The 16259-nt window shown below is 37.8% G+C and overlaps 2 protein-coding genes across 15 annotated transcripts in view; one reads left to right on the forward strand and one right to left on the reverse strand.

Moving 5' to 3' along the window:
- Positions 1-5841, forward strand: part of LOC137258274 (GATOR2 complex protein WDR59-like) — a 66292-nt gene extending 60451 nt beyond the window's left edge. For 4 of the 14 annotated variants that reach the window (XM_067795887.1, XM_067795888.1, XM_067795889.1 and 1 more), the window contains 5 exons: positions 168-290; positions 3306-3432; positions 3600-3742; positions 4952-5059; positions 5140-5841. In XM_067795887.1, coding sequence (XP_067651988.1) covers positions 168-290; positions 3306-3432; positions 3600-3742; positions 4952-5059; positions 5140-5276 — 638 coding nt within the window. In that variant the 3' untranslated portion in view covers positions 5277-5841. Of the gene's footprint in view, positions 1-167; positions 291-1545; positions 1665-3305; positions 3433-3599; positions 3743-4951; positions 5060-5139 lie in introns of those variants that run through there. The other 10 variants (XM_067795891.1, XM_067795892.1, XM_067795893.1 and 7 more) reach the window with 4 other exon arrangements.
- LOC137258284 (uncharacterized) lies at positions 5835-16120 on the reverse strand. The gene is made up of 9 exons (XM_067795912.1): positions 14966-16120; positions 10413-10496; positions 9899-9985; positions 9240-9362; positions 8283-8420; positions 7884-7944; positions 7047-7114; positions 6678-6769; positions 5835-6421 (listed from the first exon to the last, which is right to left on the reverse strand). Exons 1-9 carry the CDS (start codon positions 14987-14989, stop codon positions 6304-6306), a joined length of 795 nt encoding a protein of 264 aa, XP_067652013.1. The 5' UTR covers positions 14990-16120; the 3' UTR covers positions 5835-6303.
- Between the last annotated feature and the right edge of the window lie 139 nt (positions 16121-16259).

Genomic DNA, 16259 nt, shown 5'->3' on the forward strand with positions numbered 1-16259 from the left:
AATCATGAGATAGTTAAATGTTTCTGAAAATTTTTACAGGGAATGATTGAAAATTTTGTTAATGCTTAAAGTTATGAACCAAGAAATGAGGATCTGCTGATGTTATCTGATGACTTGTCAATATTCCTCTGAGGGCTGACTAATCACTGTCTCCTACCCATGTCCAGAGAGCCACGCCCAGTCCCAGGCCCCCATGGGCCACCCAGGTCCCCAGCACCCCACTGCACACGGGGGCGGTCCTCTCTCGGAGGTAGCCTCACATCCAAACCTCTCCGCACTTTTCAAACAAGGTATGTCAGATGTGCATACAAGTTGGTCGTTCAGTTGTATTTCTCACTTCAGTTTTCAGCTTTTATCGATCTTTTTCAAGGACAATTAACACAAATGCAACACCGAAGTAGTACAGGAAAAACTGAGGTTATAACAAACTTGTTTATGGATACCACAAACGGTTGTTTGGTTCCACTTGGTGTTCAATTTACTGGGAATGTGTGTAGCAAACTTCAGTTAGAACCAACTAATATTTTTGTTCCATTTGAGTTTGTTGAAATCATAGTAGACTGTAAATCAGTTTCTTATTCAGGGCAGGTAGTGCTGGGTCTTAGAGTTCCAGTAGATTCTGTAAGTTCACAAAGCATGATCAACACTTCATGAGAAGAGGCATTAGGTCTAGTCTGAAAGCAAATCCTCTTGTAATTCTCATTTTCAAATCCTAGTTGAAGTAGTAGAATTATTTTGGTTTCTGCAGATTGCTGAACATGTAGCCTTGAAAATGAGGGTGCAACAATTATGTATGCTGGTGTACCACACAAATACACTGGTCACTACACGTGTGCCGGTTCACCAGCAAATTCAGTTTTATCTTAATCACATAGGGATTTCAGGATATAGTAGGTTCCAAGAAACTTCTGCTGCTAGTAAAGTGTGACTGTCTATGTCAGGTGAAACCCTTTCAGTAATGTGGTTGATTGTGTGTAATTGCTTGTTTGGATCATTGCTTGCAGTGTTGAAGCTGCAGGTATTTCCATTCTTCAGGAATACTCTTCAGAGTGGTATTAAACAATAGACAAAGAAAAGGATGAAAGCTAAGGATATGAGATAGCTTTTTGGAAAATTGGAAAGTCTGTTTTTATATGTTTGTATGACCAAGATGAATGAATTCAGTGCAACTATTGTAAATATTTCACATAAAATAGATGAGTTTTAATGGATGTCATACAGTTGTCAAAATAGTTCTTGGCACCAGGGAGTGTTCTATGAAATGGAGAAATAGGCATCTTGTACTTTATTATCTTGTTCCCTGTGATAAAGTCGGTTCTCAAAGGGGAACTATAAATTAAATCTTTGAACAAGGATGGAGACCTGTTAGTGAGACAGGTGCTAATTACCTAGAATATTCGAGCTACACTTGACAATTTCAGCATGTATGAACTTTGCCTACAATCAGATTGATATAAATGAATTATTGTTTGAAGTTGAGATGGACTGGAAAACAACTTTTTGTTTGTGTGTTTTTGATGTTCTCATTTTTTATTTGTTTTGTAGGATCCTTGTGTTTTTTATTTTGTGCCTAGAGTTTGTATAAAGACCCAGTGAAACTTGTTTGATGTCGGATGAAAAACAACACTTCCATTGTTCCGATTGTATGCATGTGTACCAAGACGTGTTTGTCTTCAACTTTCTTTTGTTATTAAATCAGATCTCATTTCAATAATAACAACAGATATGTCGTAACACAAATCAGTTAGCTTAATTATACAAGCCTTGGTAATGGATTTCACCTTTAGAATAATGGACATTATATCTGAGATAAATAAGAATGTTCTGTACTGTATGAAGCAGCATGGTCATGTCTTGTAATCCTACATCTTGTTAACTATTGTCCTGTACTAAAAGTTGGACAAGACTCTCTGCATTGTTGATATATAGTTCATCAAGCATATCAAATGCTCTCATCTTGACATGTGCTGTATTGCTGTGTTCGTACACTAATATGAAATGTGGCTTGCTAAAATGCTTGAAATGTATGTGGTTAAACTAAACAAATCATATCTATTAACCGTAATTATTCATGCATTTTACAAGATTCAGGAAAATAATTATTTCTGTTATTCTGTAAGTTATTGTTTTACATTCAACTTGATACTGTTGTTGTGTTACCAATAGAAGACATTCAACACTGAAGTCTAGTTGTAAAGCAAATAGTATATCAAGCACATTTACTGCCTAGATGCATGGGGGGAATGCAGGCTGGATCAGTCTCCAGCTTACATAGTGAATATCCATTGAGAAATTAATTCCTTGTCATGCTTTTGGGATAAATGATTAAGCAATGATGAAAACAGAATGGATGAAGACAGCAGGGGCCTGATTCAGACTGAGGTCATGGTAGTTATCTGCAAAGGGTGTGGTGCATGTAATGGTTTCAATGCACCAAGTATTGTTCGTATATTGTTTCCCAGTTCTATCAATAACAAGTAGATGTAATTATTTCCTCCATAGACAAGAACTTTAACACCCAGTATATGTTCAATAATCTGTTTTTCAACTAATGAAGATTGTTTCAGTGTCTTTAAAGAAAACAGTTCCTCCTTGAAATGTTTCATATCTTGATATATTTATCAAAGTTTCACGTATCATTTTCCATAAAACTAATTTAGCTGCAGTTTTTCAAGACAGAATACTCCGAGGCCATTGTTTTGACTACTTGTTTATATGATATCTGTGGCAGTCAATGGATTTCAGTGTTAAAAACCATCTACTTTGTATGATAATACAAGCATTGTAATTTGCCACAAGAAGCACCTCAGGCACTTGGAAAACTGAAGTGGTACACTAACAAGTTATTTTGTTACCAGTGATTGGTAGTAGTAAACAAGCTTTTCCATAACAATTTCTATTCACTAATTTGCATCTTCTGCTCAGCTGCTTTTTGGTTTTTTTATGGGGGTGGGAGTGGGTTTGTTTTGGTGTAAAAGTCAAATATAGATTGTAGAGACATGTATTTATTGTTTACATGTCATGTAAGTTTTCAACCATTGTAGTGAGGGCTTGTAAGTATTCCAGTGGTCATCATGGTTATGTGTGGCAAATCAGCCTAGAAAGAAACTGCAGTTTCAGGCCAATAACTAGGCATTTTTGTCAGATACTTGTACTCGTATGTACTTGTTAGTTGGAGCATTAGTAGTACTTGTAGTACCCGGATTTTGATTTGATTGGTTTTATTGGAAATGATACATGACTGGCCCTATTTGTGTAGTGTTAAGCCCTGACCATGTATAATGGTGAGTATGTATACTATGTAGCTGTGCTGAAGAACAAGCGGTCCAACAGCTGGTCTGATAGCTGCGACGACTACCGCATCCTGGATGAGCCGGACCCTGCTGAGAAGGCAGCACAGTGGGAGCAAGAACAACATGAGAACAACTGCAAGTGAGTCCCGCTGACATGCAACTCGAAACAAACAAAACTAGCTTTACAGAGTTGCTGAAACAAGCTTTTGAGGTTAAAATGCAATGTTTCTATTCTTATTCTTTATTCTTATACTCTTGATTTCTGTCCTGATGTGTAGCACAGTGTTCTTGCCTTTTGGTTCACAGAATGCTTGACCCCACCATGTGGTCCCAGTATGACCTGTACAAGAAGGCGTATTCCAACCTGCTTTACCGCTGGGGCCTACACAACCAGGCTGCCCACATACTCAAGTTCATCTCCACATCACCACCACCTCACAAAGGCATCGGTAGGTAACAGGTGCTTCTTCATAACAACAAGATGAGGCGATCTCCTTAGATGCTTGTGTTAGATTTATACCAGCTGCTAAGTTTGAGCATAATTACTAAGTTTGAGCATAATTGCTAAAAAAAAATAATTGTCATCTCTTGATGACACTTGTTTAATTTATAGTCACTGTAAATACAAAGCCAGATCCTTGTAGACTGTTCAGAATGTTTTTGAAAATTTGACGTCTCAAGGCATGAGGTTTTCTTCAAAGAGTATTATCCCATGTGTGTCTGCTGGGTTTCAGCTCAGATCTTGACTGGCACAATTGACACACACTTTAGAACAATTGTGATGTGTGTGGTGTTGCAGTGTCATGTTAGAATTGAAAGACCATGAATTGCACCAGGGCTGTCATTCTCAAAGCTCCTACACTGTAACATAGATATATGCCAGTTGTAGAATTGACAGCCTTGTGATATGGAACCTAGTCCTGGGACAAAGACCTGCTCATGATATCCCACTGCATTGAATTCTGAAAAAATATTTCCCATGGCCCACCAAACAATTATGCTACTGCCACAAAATTGATCATCTGTCTGTGCACATTCTCTTCCATCGGTAAATGCCAGCAAGACATTCTCAAAATGTGAAGGTTTTTTTGTTCAGTATATCTCATATAACATCATTAAAGTCCAAACTCAGTTATTTAAGCCTGCCTCCATTTTTGTCACTGAAACATATTAAACAAGTAAGTTGCTTCATTAGAAAGTTTTTCTCCCCCATGCAGGGGTTAAAAAATCCCATCACTTGATGCCCAGGACAAGTCAGTTTTCATTTTGGGCAATCAAATAATACTATCTTACTTGTCCATGGGGTACTAGATAATTTCCCCTTGTGGTTCCGCTTAAGTGCTAATAAACTTAGATTTCATTTCATATCTGCTCAAATGTAGCTATTAAATTTCGCAATGAAACTAAAATAGGGTTATTTTTTTTACTATTTGTCACTTTTCGATATATAGTCAAATAAACATTGTCATCAAATTCCATGTGCATCTATTCTTTCATAAGTTCATCATCATGATTATGTCATAAAAATCAAGGCAATTGGAAAAATAGTCAGGACAAGTTACTTTCTAAAAGTCTCTATTGCTCTTATGAACACTCTCCTGTGCTTTGTGTGTTGTTGATCTTGCAGTGGTGCTAATATATGTTGTATATGCTTCCAGAGTTTTCTGTCCGATGCACGGTTTGCCACCGAGAAGCCCGAGGCCCACAGTGTACATCCTGCAAACATCTAGTGTTAGAATGTGCTATTTGTCACACAGGTGTGAGAGGTGAGTCTGTCGGACAATATACACAGCAAGAGCTGTATCTTTGGCATCTTTGTAAATATTCTTGCTGTCTCTACTTCCAGGTGCTGCCAACTTCTGCATTTCCTGCAGTCATGGAGGTCACACGGAGCATATGGCAGAGTGGTTCCGCACCGAGTTGGTGTGTCCCACTGGCTGTGGCTGTGAATGTCTCAAGGCTCCACCCATGCTGACAGCATGACGATAGTTACATCAGCCTATAGCTGAGTGGGTTCAGACTGGGAGACTGTCTTAAAGTGCCAACCATGCTAACAGCATAACGGAAGTTGCATCAGCATAGTGCTGAGTGGGTTCAGACTAGGAGACTGTCTTAATGTGCCAACCACAATGAGTGACTGTTTATGGCTGTGAAATGGATTCAAAAAGCAGTGTGTCTGCCCTGGTGAAAATATGACTGTTCAGTGTGCCGTCCATACTGCTGGTGCTGATAGTGCAACAGATTCAAGAATGGCAGTGTTTCTGCCCTGTGAAATTGTGACTGTTTCAGTTTGTCCTGTTTGTGATGACATGGGAGAAAGTATTAAAATGAGAATGTTTCAGTGTGTTACCCGGTGTCCAGTATACTGACTGGTTTCAGAGCTCTGACTTCTGTATCATCTGATGACGCTATCCCAGTGGGATTTGTGGTTGTCAGATCCTAATTTACTCTGTGATCGTGTGTTAACAACTACTGTATCAGTATTCAAGCCATCATTTGAATTGAAATCATATTTTGTACAAATGTAAATAAAGTTGTTTCACATGTATTTGTATGTACTGTTTTATTTACAAAAATTATGATAAATAAAAAGAGTTGAAGGCAAATTGGCTTGGTTCAAAAAGGGAAGAAAACAGACAAGATTCACAAATACTGAAGAGCTTTTAACACGTTGACTGCCACCAATACCATACTTGTAGTTTCAATGTCTGCTCGATTTCGTCACTAGGAGTTATCTCATAGCTGTATCAGTGGTACTTTTGAATACGTTTCACATGCTGGCAAAACAGGCACAAGATGCATTTGTCTCCTGGCGGTAACAGAATGCCAGCAGAAGTTTGTTTCTTGTGGCTATATTGCCAACATATGAAACTTGTCTTAAATTTAAATACCAATAATGTAGCTATAAGATAACTCGTAGTGGCAAACTCAACAAGGATTGATGCTATGAGTATACTTGGGAGAGGCAGTCAATGTGTCAAGATCTTGACACATGTTCGTTCAGATTATTTCAGGGAAAACCACGCTGAGATCGTTGTCGTATTTCACCTTTTGGAGAGTGCATGCTGTAGCTGGGATGATTCTTAATAATCGGGTCATATGATATGTTGTCAGAAAATGCATCCGTGCTGAAAAACAAAATATAGTTTCATTATCTTTTCTTATTAAAACAAAAAAATGGTGGTGGGGTACCCAAGTGGCTAAGAGTGTTGGCTCATCATGCTAAAGAGCCAGGTTTGATTCCCAAAATGGGCACAATGTGTGAACCCATTTCTGGTGTCCCCAGATATTGCTCAAATATTGCTAAAAAAATGAATGAAAACTAAACTCATTCACTATATTCAGTAGCCTTTGAAACTTGTACTTGAGCTTAGTGGTACTTACTAAAAATACTGGTAGAATATGCAGTAGTAGACGAGGACGCTGAAGGTGATGAGTATAGACATGATGATGTACATTGCAGTAGCAGCGTCCGACTAGAAACAAAGAAAACCATCTTACAGTGTCTTGTCCATGTACACCTATCAATAGTCCTACAGTAGACAAGAGAGTCACACAGTCAAGAGGACACTTTCATTCAAGATTTAGTCATGACTAGAAACCTTCTAGTGTCTAGCCTGGGTTATCCAGGGTAATGATAATAATCAGATTATCTTTCTAAGCGCTATGTACATTCACTCTGTGAATGAAATTTACACTAACATGTCCTGTAATCAGTTTGTTGCTTAAGAGAGTGTGTTAAGTGAGACTAACCCCCGGCACTGGTACATCCCAGTACTTGCTGCAGGTCAGGTAGGAGCACACAGCCTCGTCCAGGTCCGCTGTAACATTGGAAGTTGGTGCTAATACACACACATATAGGGGTACATACTGACACCCATCTGCACTCAATTTATGACTACAGATAATATACAGTAATCCTGTGACATTACATTATTGTCCTGAGCGAGCCCTTATGTGCACTTACATGAAATGTATGTGCAACTGTTGCACAGGTCAGCCATTGGACTATGATATATTTTCTTAAAAAAAAACAAAACAAAAACACTGCAATGTTTTACTGATTTCTGCTCTCTGCAAATGTTATTTCTTTACATGTTTCCTTAGCTTTACTGCCATGAGCTGTATACCACTTGTATGTGTGATGCTGGCAGGTCACACTGACATACCTCACAGAACAGTGTCCTACAACATCACAGGAATCTGAAGCTCTTATTAAATTGTGTACCCATTTCAGTACAAAACAACCCTCAATATGTCGAATGACCCAATGATGCGGCCCTATACTGGTAAGGTGAGAATATCAATGCATCAGCATATCAGTGAAGTATGGTACACACTAAACATTCACTTTGTCTATAGAAAGCCAAGATTGGCATTCCCTACGTGTTGCTCCCAGCACAAGGGAAATGATGTTAGTGTGGTAATAGTCTTCAACTAGATACATAAAAAAGTCTCAAAGATCATCACCAGTGTCAATGCCCACACCCTGGTTACCATGGTAACAGCTGCAGTTTCCTGAAGCAGTTGAAGTAACTGGACTACTGCTTCTCAACCTTTCAACTTGCGACTAAAGCAAAAAATACATACCTGACAACTTCCTTGTTGCATTGTGTGATAAATTCTTGGGAATACACTGAGCCATATATGCCTGCAAGAGGGAACAGTGTCTGTGAGTGATGATGTAGATTTAATAACCAAATCTAAGTTTCTCTTGCATAGTGGTAGTCGGGCTAGGAATGTCAAATGTCAGTCTTTCACATGGTTCAAACATATGTTAGATTAGTCAGGTTCAATCAATTTAGAGTTCTGAATTTCATTATTTCCTTCTGGCTGCAAAATATTTATGCATAACGGATGAGAAAATCTTGTCAGGAACCATTAAAAACAAATCAAGCATGATAGCAACAAGCATGAGCATAACATTAAAAAAATAAACTCCTGCATGTCTGTAATTTCGTGTAAATCTAGTTCAATGAAAGTTCTGACCCTGCACTTGTCTTTCATCTCCACAATGTCATCCTCAATACACAGCTTGACATCCCAGAAATCTGCTGTACGATGCCCAGAAAGAACATCACATCGATACACGTCACAGTAGTCACTGAGACACACAGATGAGGGCGACTGTAAGAGACAAATGTTGTGTAAAACAATAGTATCCCCTAAGCAACGGTCCACATCACTGTGAGGGCGACTGCAAGAGACAAATGTCATGTAACGCAATAGTATACCCTAAACAACGGAGCACCTCACTGAGACACACAGATGAGGGCGACTGTAAGAGACAAATGTTGTGTAAAACAATAGTATCCCCTAAGCAACGGTGCACATCACTGTGAGGGCGACTGCAAGAGACAAATGTCATGTAACGCAATAGTATACCCTAAACAACGGTGCACATCACTGAGACGCACAGATGAGGGCGACTGCAAGAGACAAATGTCGTGTAACGCAATAGTATACCCTAAACAAGGGTGCTCATCACTGAGACACACAGATGAGGGCGACTGTAAGAGACAAATGTTGTGTAACGCAATAGTATACCCTAAACAACGTTGCACATCACTGAGACACACAGATGAGGGCGACTGTAAGAGACAAATGTTGTGTAACGCAATAGTATACCCTAAACAACGGTGCACATCACTGAGACACAGATGAGGGAGATCATACGTTGTGTGTCATAGTTTATGCTACACAAAGATAACCAAAATAGGGAGATGCAAGACAAAACTGTACTTGTGCGGCAAACAGTTTATTCCTACAGAGGTATATAGAAGAGGCAAAATGTACTACAAGTATCAACAGCAGAGTAATGCTTGGCATTTGGACATGCAATATAGATCACGATATGGGCTGATGATACCACTAGAATCAAGATAATGTTACTACAGCTACAGAAAATACTCATTTGTGGACCAGGTCAAGTGTTACCATGGTTACCTGTTGGATACTGTCAGGATGCCTCCGGTCAAAGTGTTGGTCAATGAAGGGTTCAGCCAGGAATCCTTTTCCACAGAATTCACACTTCCATTTGTTGAAGGACTCCATCACTTTGTTGCGCTCCTTTAATGAGGAATTTATATGTAGTGAGTTGGTGCCCACTTTTTCACACTGGTAATATTGTGTATCACATACAGCTAAATCTCACGATCATTCAAATCTGAGTCATCTCTCTGCCAAATTTGGCACACCCTCCACTTCCCATGAAAAGTGTCACAAGCAGAATTTTCTAATCATTTCAATCACAATAAGAAATGTAAAAAGAAGTAAGTGAAGCATTCTAAACATCACATCTTTCAGTATATAAACTCTGAAAATACAGACTCAGTTCTGAATTGTAAATAAGACCATCCTTGTCATCCTGTTTATATTTTACACCATGTTGGTCAGACACATCTTTCAATCAACATCAATTTCTTTTAGCTGAAGACACATCTCGCTGAAACAAAGTATATATTAGTAAGCAGCCTGCCAATGCTGCCCAAGCTTGATGGAATTATTCAGGGTGCATCCTCCGATACTGATTATCATAGTCATCATGTGAGTACAAGTTCCTGCCATGTCCTGCCTACTGACATGTTGCTATCTTCACACATTACCTGCTTGTAGTAGATATCTCTCTGCAAGGAGAAAGGACAGGACTCTGGCATCTCACTGCCAACTTCCTGGTATATATCCCACAGTTTCTGTTGAAAAAAACCCAACATGACCTTTGCATGAAAATATTGGAGATTGCGAAAGAGAAAGAAACAGTCTTGAGTATACATGAATTTATGTCTTTAAAATTAAAATCTCCGGCTTATGTTTTATCTTATCTCTTTTAAAGATAATACAAAATCTTGTACACATGTACTAGAGCGATTGTCATTGTTTTTGTACATGATATGCCGGGGGTCACTTTGTGACCAAATTTTAGATGGGAAGGGACTAAATTTTAGATGGGAAGGGTGTTGTCAGTACATGCTTCTCCTCCATAAGAATCATCACCATTCTCTTTAGCCATAAATTATGAATGGTCCCTAACTCATGACTAGCTGTGTACACTGAAATGTCAGAGTAATCTCACAATGTCGTGTTGACACTATAACAAACATAGAGTTTTTGTGAACTCACAAATCTGACCACATTGCGTACTATCTTGGAGCTCTCTCTGGAGCATCGGTTAGCTTGACCTCTCTGCACAGACCAGAGAAAAATCTAAAACATAATATATAAAATAAAAATGAAAACTTTCCAAAATGTTAAAAAAATATTAAAACATCTCATTTGTTTAATTTGTATTCCTTTACCCAGACATCCTACCTGGCTCTCAGGTACCACAGTCCAAAGGCATGATGATATTTTAAGTGCTCTATACTTTACAACATGCACAATTTTCTCACCAATTCACATAGACTTCATTGAGCGGTATTTTAGAAGTTGTAAAGATGCAGGAAAACCATATTCTATGGATAGTCAACTTCTTTATTTATTGTGTAGGCATAGGTACTAACACCTTAATCAAGTGATACAAACAGAGACAATACATATATTGATGGGCAAAAGAAACTTTCAGTTGCAAAATCTTTCATAATCAAGGATTTACAGGATGATAATTCCTGCATCCTATATGCATAACAATTGACAATGGATGGAATTAATTAGATTAGCGCATCCACAGGGATGCAGAAAAAGTCCAAATACTAATCAGTGAGTCTGCTACTAGCCAGGTTTGGATATCATTCACAGTTATAACTGAGATGATCATGAAACACAATACAATAACAGTAACCGAATTGCATCGATATTATAACATAGCATAAATAATATTTAAGAGTCTGGGACCCCAGTTTTGTAGTCCTGGACCCCTTAAAATTTGGAGTGTGAGTTCACTACAAGTGACCCTAAAATACAGGACTCAGGGTAAATCCCTGCATAATATTAACATAAGAAAGCATAATCAAATGAAGATTGCCCCATAGTTACTGCCAACAGCAAGAGTTCAATTCTGACCAACAACAGCGCTCAAGTGCACAACTCTGCATTGAAAACAATAAAATGCATTTGTTTTGCAAGTAAAGGTAAAATGTATGCACATGCATGGTAAAAAAACAAGGAACATGAAGTTAGAAACGGATTTGGGATTCGGGATTCGAATCCCGAATCTGAATATTTTTTTCAGATTCGGGATTCGAATTTAAATCCTGAAGTTGTATGTATGTATGTATGTATGTATGTATGTATCATGTATGTATCATGTAGCATGTATGTATGTATCATGTAGCATGTATGTATCACATATCATGTATGTATCATGTAGCATGTGTGCATCATGTAGCATGTATGTATGTATCATGTATGTATCACATATCATGTATGTATGTATCATGTATGTATCATGTATGTATCATGTATCATGTATGTATCATATGGCATGTATATATCATGTAGCATGTATGTATGTATCATGTATGTATCACATATCATGTATGTATGTATCATGTGTGTATCATGTAGCATGTATGTATGTATCATGTATGTATCATGTATGTATCATGTATCATGTATGTATCATATGGCATGTATATATCATGTAGCATGTATGTATCATGTAGCATGTATGTCATGTATCATGTATGTATCATGCATGTACCATGTATCTACGTATGTATCATGTATCTATGTATCTATGTATGTATCATGTATCTACGTATCCATGTATGCATCGCGTATCTACGTATCTATGCATCTCATATCTATGCATGCATCTCTGTATCTATGTATCTGTCTATGTATGCATCTCTGTATCTACGTATCTGTCTATGTATGCATCTCTGTATCTACGTCTCTGTCTATGTATGCATCTCTGTATCTACATATGTCTATGTATGCATCTCCGTATCTACATATCTGTCTATGTATGCATCTCTGTATCTACGTATCTATGTATCTATCTAGGTAGGTATCTATGAATGTATCTATGTAGGTATCTATGAACGTATCTATGTAGGTATCTATGAATGTATCTATGTAGGTATCTATGAATGTATCTATGTAGGTATCTATGTATCATAAATGCATCTGTGTATCTGTGTATGTCTCTATGTATCTGTATCTGTGTATCTATCTATGCATCTGTGTATCTATCTATGTATCTGTCTATTTATCTATGTATCTATCTATTTATCTGTGTATCTATGTATCTATGTATCTGTGTATCTATCTATGTATCTATCAATATTTTATTTTCAGATTCGGGATTAAACTTTTACAAACATGAACACCCAGACCTACATTTTTCCATATCTCAGCCTCAACTTTGGTTTTTCTTCATATTCGGGCTTGAGCATTTGAATCCCAAATATGAATATTTTGTTCAGATTCGGGATCCCGAATCTGAATATTTTGTTCAGATTCGGAGTTATGAACAACAGTGTCAACATACATTATCTCACCCCTTCTATTGTACTGGGGGCCGCTGGTAAACCTGGGTTTCGTAAACACATGAACACCCAGACCTACATTTTCCCATATTTCAGCCAGAATCGGGATTCGAATAATTTTGTACGCTATCCAAAGAGTGATTAGACACAACAAGAATGGATACTGTGGCACCATTCATAAGGAACAATGCATCAGTTGTCTCAACCCACGTTATAGATGTTTTGTGGGTATAATGAACAAATAATATTTTTATATGTCCACTTTCATGTTTCTAAGACAGTGTAAGTGCATCTGTATTTACATTCTTCCCTTGTCAAATGTTCTACAAGTATTTAAGAAATTATATGTTATTGTGTAAGAAGTCAATGAATTGGTGACAACAAGAAATATTAGAGATTTTAGCTAGATGTTCACAATATTTACGCCCGTTAAACATGACTGACCTTCCCCAAATCGGTTGCTTTCATTAATGTATTTGCGCATTTCAGTGATACGTCATTGTTCGCAACTTGGCATTCCCATAATTAGAATAAAACATTTCTTACAAATGAAATTTCGTCATTAGTTCCGTGAAAGATAATTTTAAAACAGAAACGACGCGGTTAACAGGAGACATTAGAACGTGTGAGATAATGTACGTTGACACTGTTGTTCATAACTCTGAATCTGAACAAAATATTCAGAATCCAGAATCCCGAATCCGTTTCTAACTTCATGTTCCTAAAACAACACACCTCACGGTAAAGTGTATCTTGTACTTTGAGAGAAAACCATTTTATAATGATGATGTTCGCTTGGAATGTTTTAAATGAGTGCTACAACAGGTCACATTGCAAGATATTCAGAGTTGACATGATCTGACACCACACAACTTCAGTATTTGCATGTATTCTAGCCAGAGGGGGGCATACTTGCTATCAGAGACTTGGCTGTGTTTCTCAAATGGACCCACTGATTGTGAATTCTGTTAAGTCGACCATAACCTGTGCAATAAGTTATCACTCCCATTAAAAACTGAATGCTTGTATTTAGCAGGTGCCTATTTCATTGTTTCACAAGCTATAACCTGCAAACTTCCATTTCTTGATATTGTTTTTTAGTAAAATCAAGCTGAGCAAAGAGAAAGTTTCTTTGCCTATCACTATGCATTACTCCATACAGGTTGATATCCAGTGGACATCTGATCAGTGATTTGAACAGAGTAGGCTGATGTACTCTTGTTAGTTTCAAGTCCTGCTTTGTACTTGGACGAATGACAGTTTCCAGCCACGCAGTAGCTCACCATCTCTACTGAGATGATTTTTGATTGGATCGAGAATATGTATCCCAAAGCGAGCTGAATTCGACGTTCTGGTGAGTTCGACGATTGCATTGCTAGCGCTATATTGAGGAAGTACGAACGCGATCAGAGTGCACAAACAGTTTCATCGGTAGGGCGAATGATCAGTTCCTGTTGTGAGACGTTTTATTGACAATTGAAATTAAGTTATGCAAAGAGCAAATAACAACAATATTATTTACCCTCGATCGTTAATACCACTTCAGATGTAAAATCAATTGCCTGTATAACAAAAATAGCGAGCAAAATTCAACAAGATCAGTCGTCTGCTAGTGACTGGTTATGTATGAAACAGGAAGCCACGTGATCAAAACACTCTCTCGCAGTGCGGAGGGAAAAGTATGGCTCACCGCTGAAAACACATACAAAAATACCCGGATGTGACAAGCGACTGCAGTTTCGCCGATAAGATGTAAAAACACTATTTTTGTTTGAAACACATGAAACTTTTTTGTGAAATAGATGAATATACCTTTATCACTCAAGGTTAGCAAAATCAAAACTTAAAATGATATTAAGGATAAAAAATACGTTTTTGTCTTATACCGTCGAAAACCCCTAACACTGGGATATTTACAAAATCCAACATCTCTATATACATTCTTCATGGACAACAACATCTTCTAGTGTATATGATTTTGTTTGACAACTGTATATAAATCTACACTGAAACGACGCACCAAGTACAATAAAAGAAGTTGTTATCCATAAAAAATCTTACTTTCTTGTGACTATCCATAGAACTTTATTCACGTATATCTATAGACTGTCGACATTGATTCGTGATTTTTACCAGCATTTCTCATAACATTTTAAGCAACATAACCCACGATACTCGATCTATTTACGCTATGCAAAGGCATAAGAAAACAGCTGTATTAAGAGTTTCAGTGGGTCTTCTTACCATGAATAAGAAAAGCAATTTCATCTCAGAGTCCTCCTTTCAAAGCGAGTCCATGGGCGCCGCCATTTTGTCGTAAAGCGTTCTTGTAGTTTATCGTAACAACAGTGGGAAGATGCTTACTTTGAAAATTTAGAGAAAGAATAATGACAGACTCGGATTCTCCTCTGTTTGAATTCTTATATGACCGTTCTTAATGATTTAAATCTTTAACCTGATAAACTGGTTCTGCTGTTGATTCGCGACTTCGACCAAGCGCTTTCACAAAACTTTCGTAAGCCTAAGATCTCGTAACTATAGGAGTTTATAGGAGGTGCGAATGCTACGAGAAAACATACGAGATCTTAGGCTTGTATTGTGAAACGGGACCGAAGTTCCTGACTCCTTTGCGCTCTCAGCCAAGGCGTTCTCTATATCGTATCTTGTGACCAATGCCTAGTTGCCTTCTGAAGCCATGGAAATCTAGATTTGCCAATTTTTTCCGATAAATCTGAACTGTTGTAAACTTATTTATCATTCATGTCCTTCAGTATTCTGCACATACGACAGACATACAAGATACATGAGTTCGATTATAGGTTAACAGAAGACTGTTACCAATGAACACGGTGAATAGAAGACTATTTCCCCTTATTGGCGATTATATGATTATATTTATATTTGGAACACGGGAGTATATAAAGAGGAGAATGGATCGAGACACCAGAAGGAATTCGCAGTTCAAAAACCAGATGAATATACATGTACTGCAAAATCTAATTATGCGTATATGCGTTTGAAGTTGTTTTACTATCGCATTCAGTGATAGCAAGACAAAGTTCTACCAGTCTTCAAAACATGTAAGAATTCAAAGTTAAGGGATTGTGTAATGATTCCTGGGATAAGACAGTCCTATTAATGGGATTAATGACGTATAATGTGATAGGCAGTATATGGTGGCGTGACGCCACTGGAGGTTTGTAAAGCCCTGTAAAATAGTTCTGATTTTCTGCTAAGACCTAACAATGCAGCAGCTGCCAATGTAACTCTAAAACATGTTTTTGCGTTGACACAAGGTGATTGGTGTACAATATTAACAAAGTAGGTGAAATAACGCAACCGTGTGAAGCACGGGTGGATGTGTTTACAACTGATGTTTTTTCCTTCTGATGATGTTAGAAACAACATACATTTTGGACAGTTTAATTTTGTTTACGGTACCGGGTACGTTTCTGGACTTTGTTTAGGGTACACATCTGAAGTACCGACAACGACTGTTTCAGCCCCATCACTGATACCAAACGATCAATTTCGAAAA

Source organism: Haliotis asinina, chromosome 12 (genome assembly GCF_037392515.1).
Source record: "Haliotis asinina isolate JCU_RB_2024 chromosome 12, JCU_Hal_asi_v2, whole genome shotgun sequence".
Lineage (NCBI taxonomy): Eukaryota > Metazoa > Mollusca > Gastropoda > Lepetellida > Haliotidae > Haliotis > Haliotis asinina.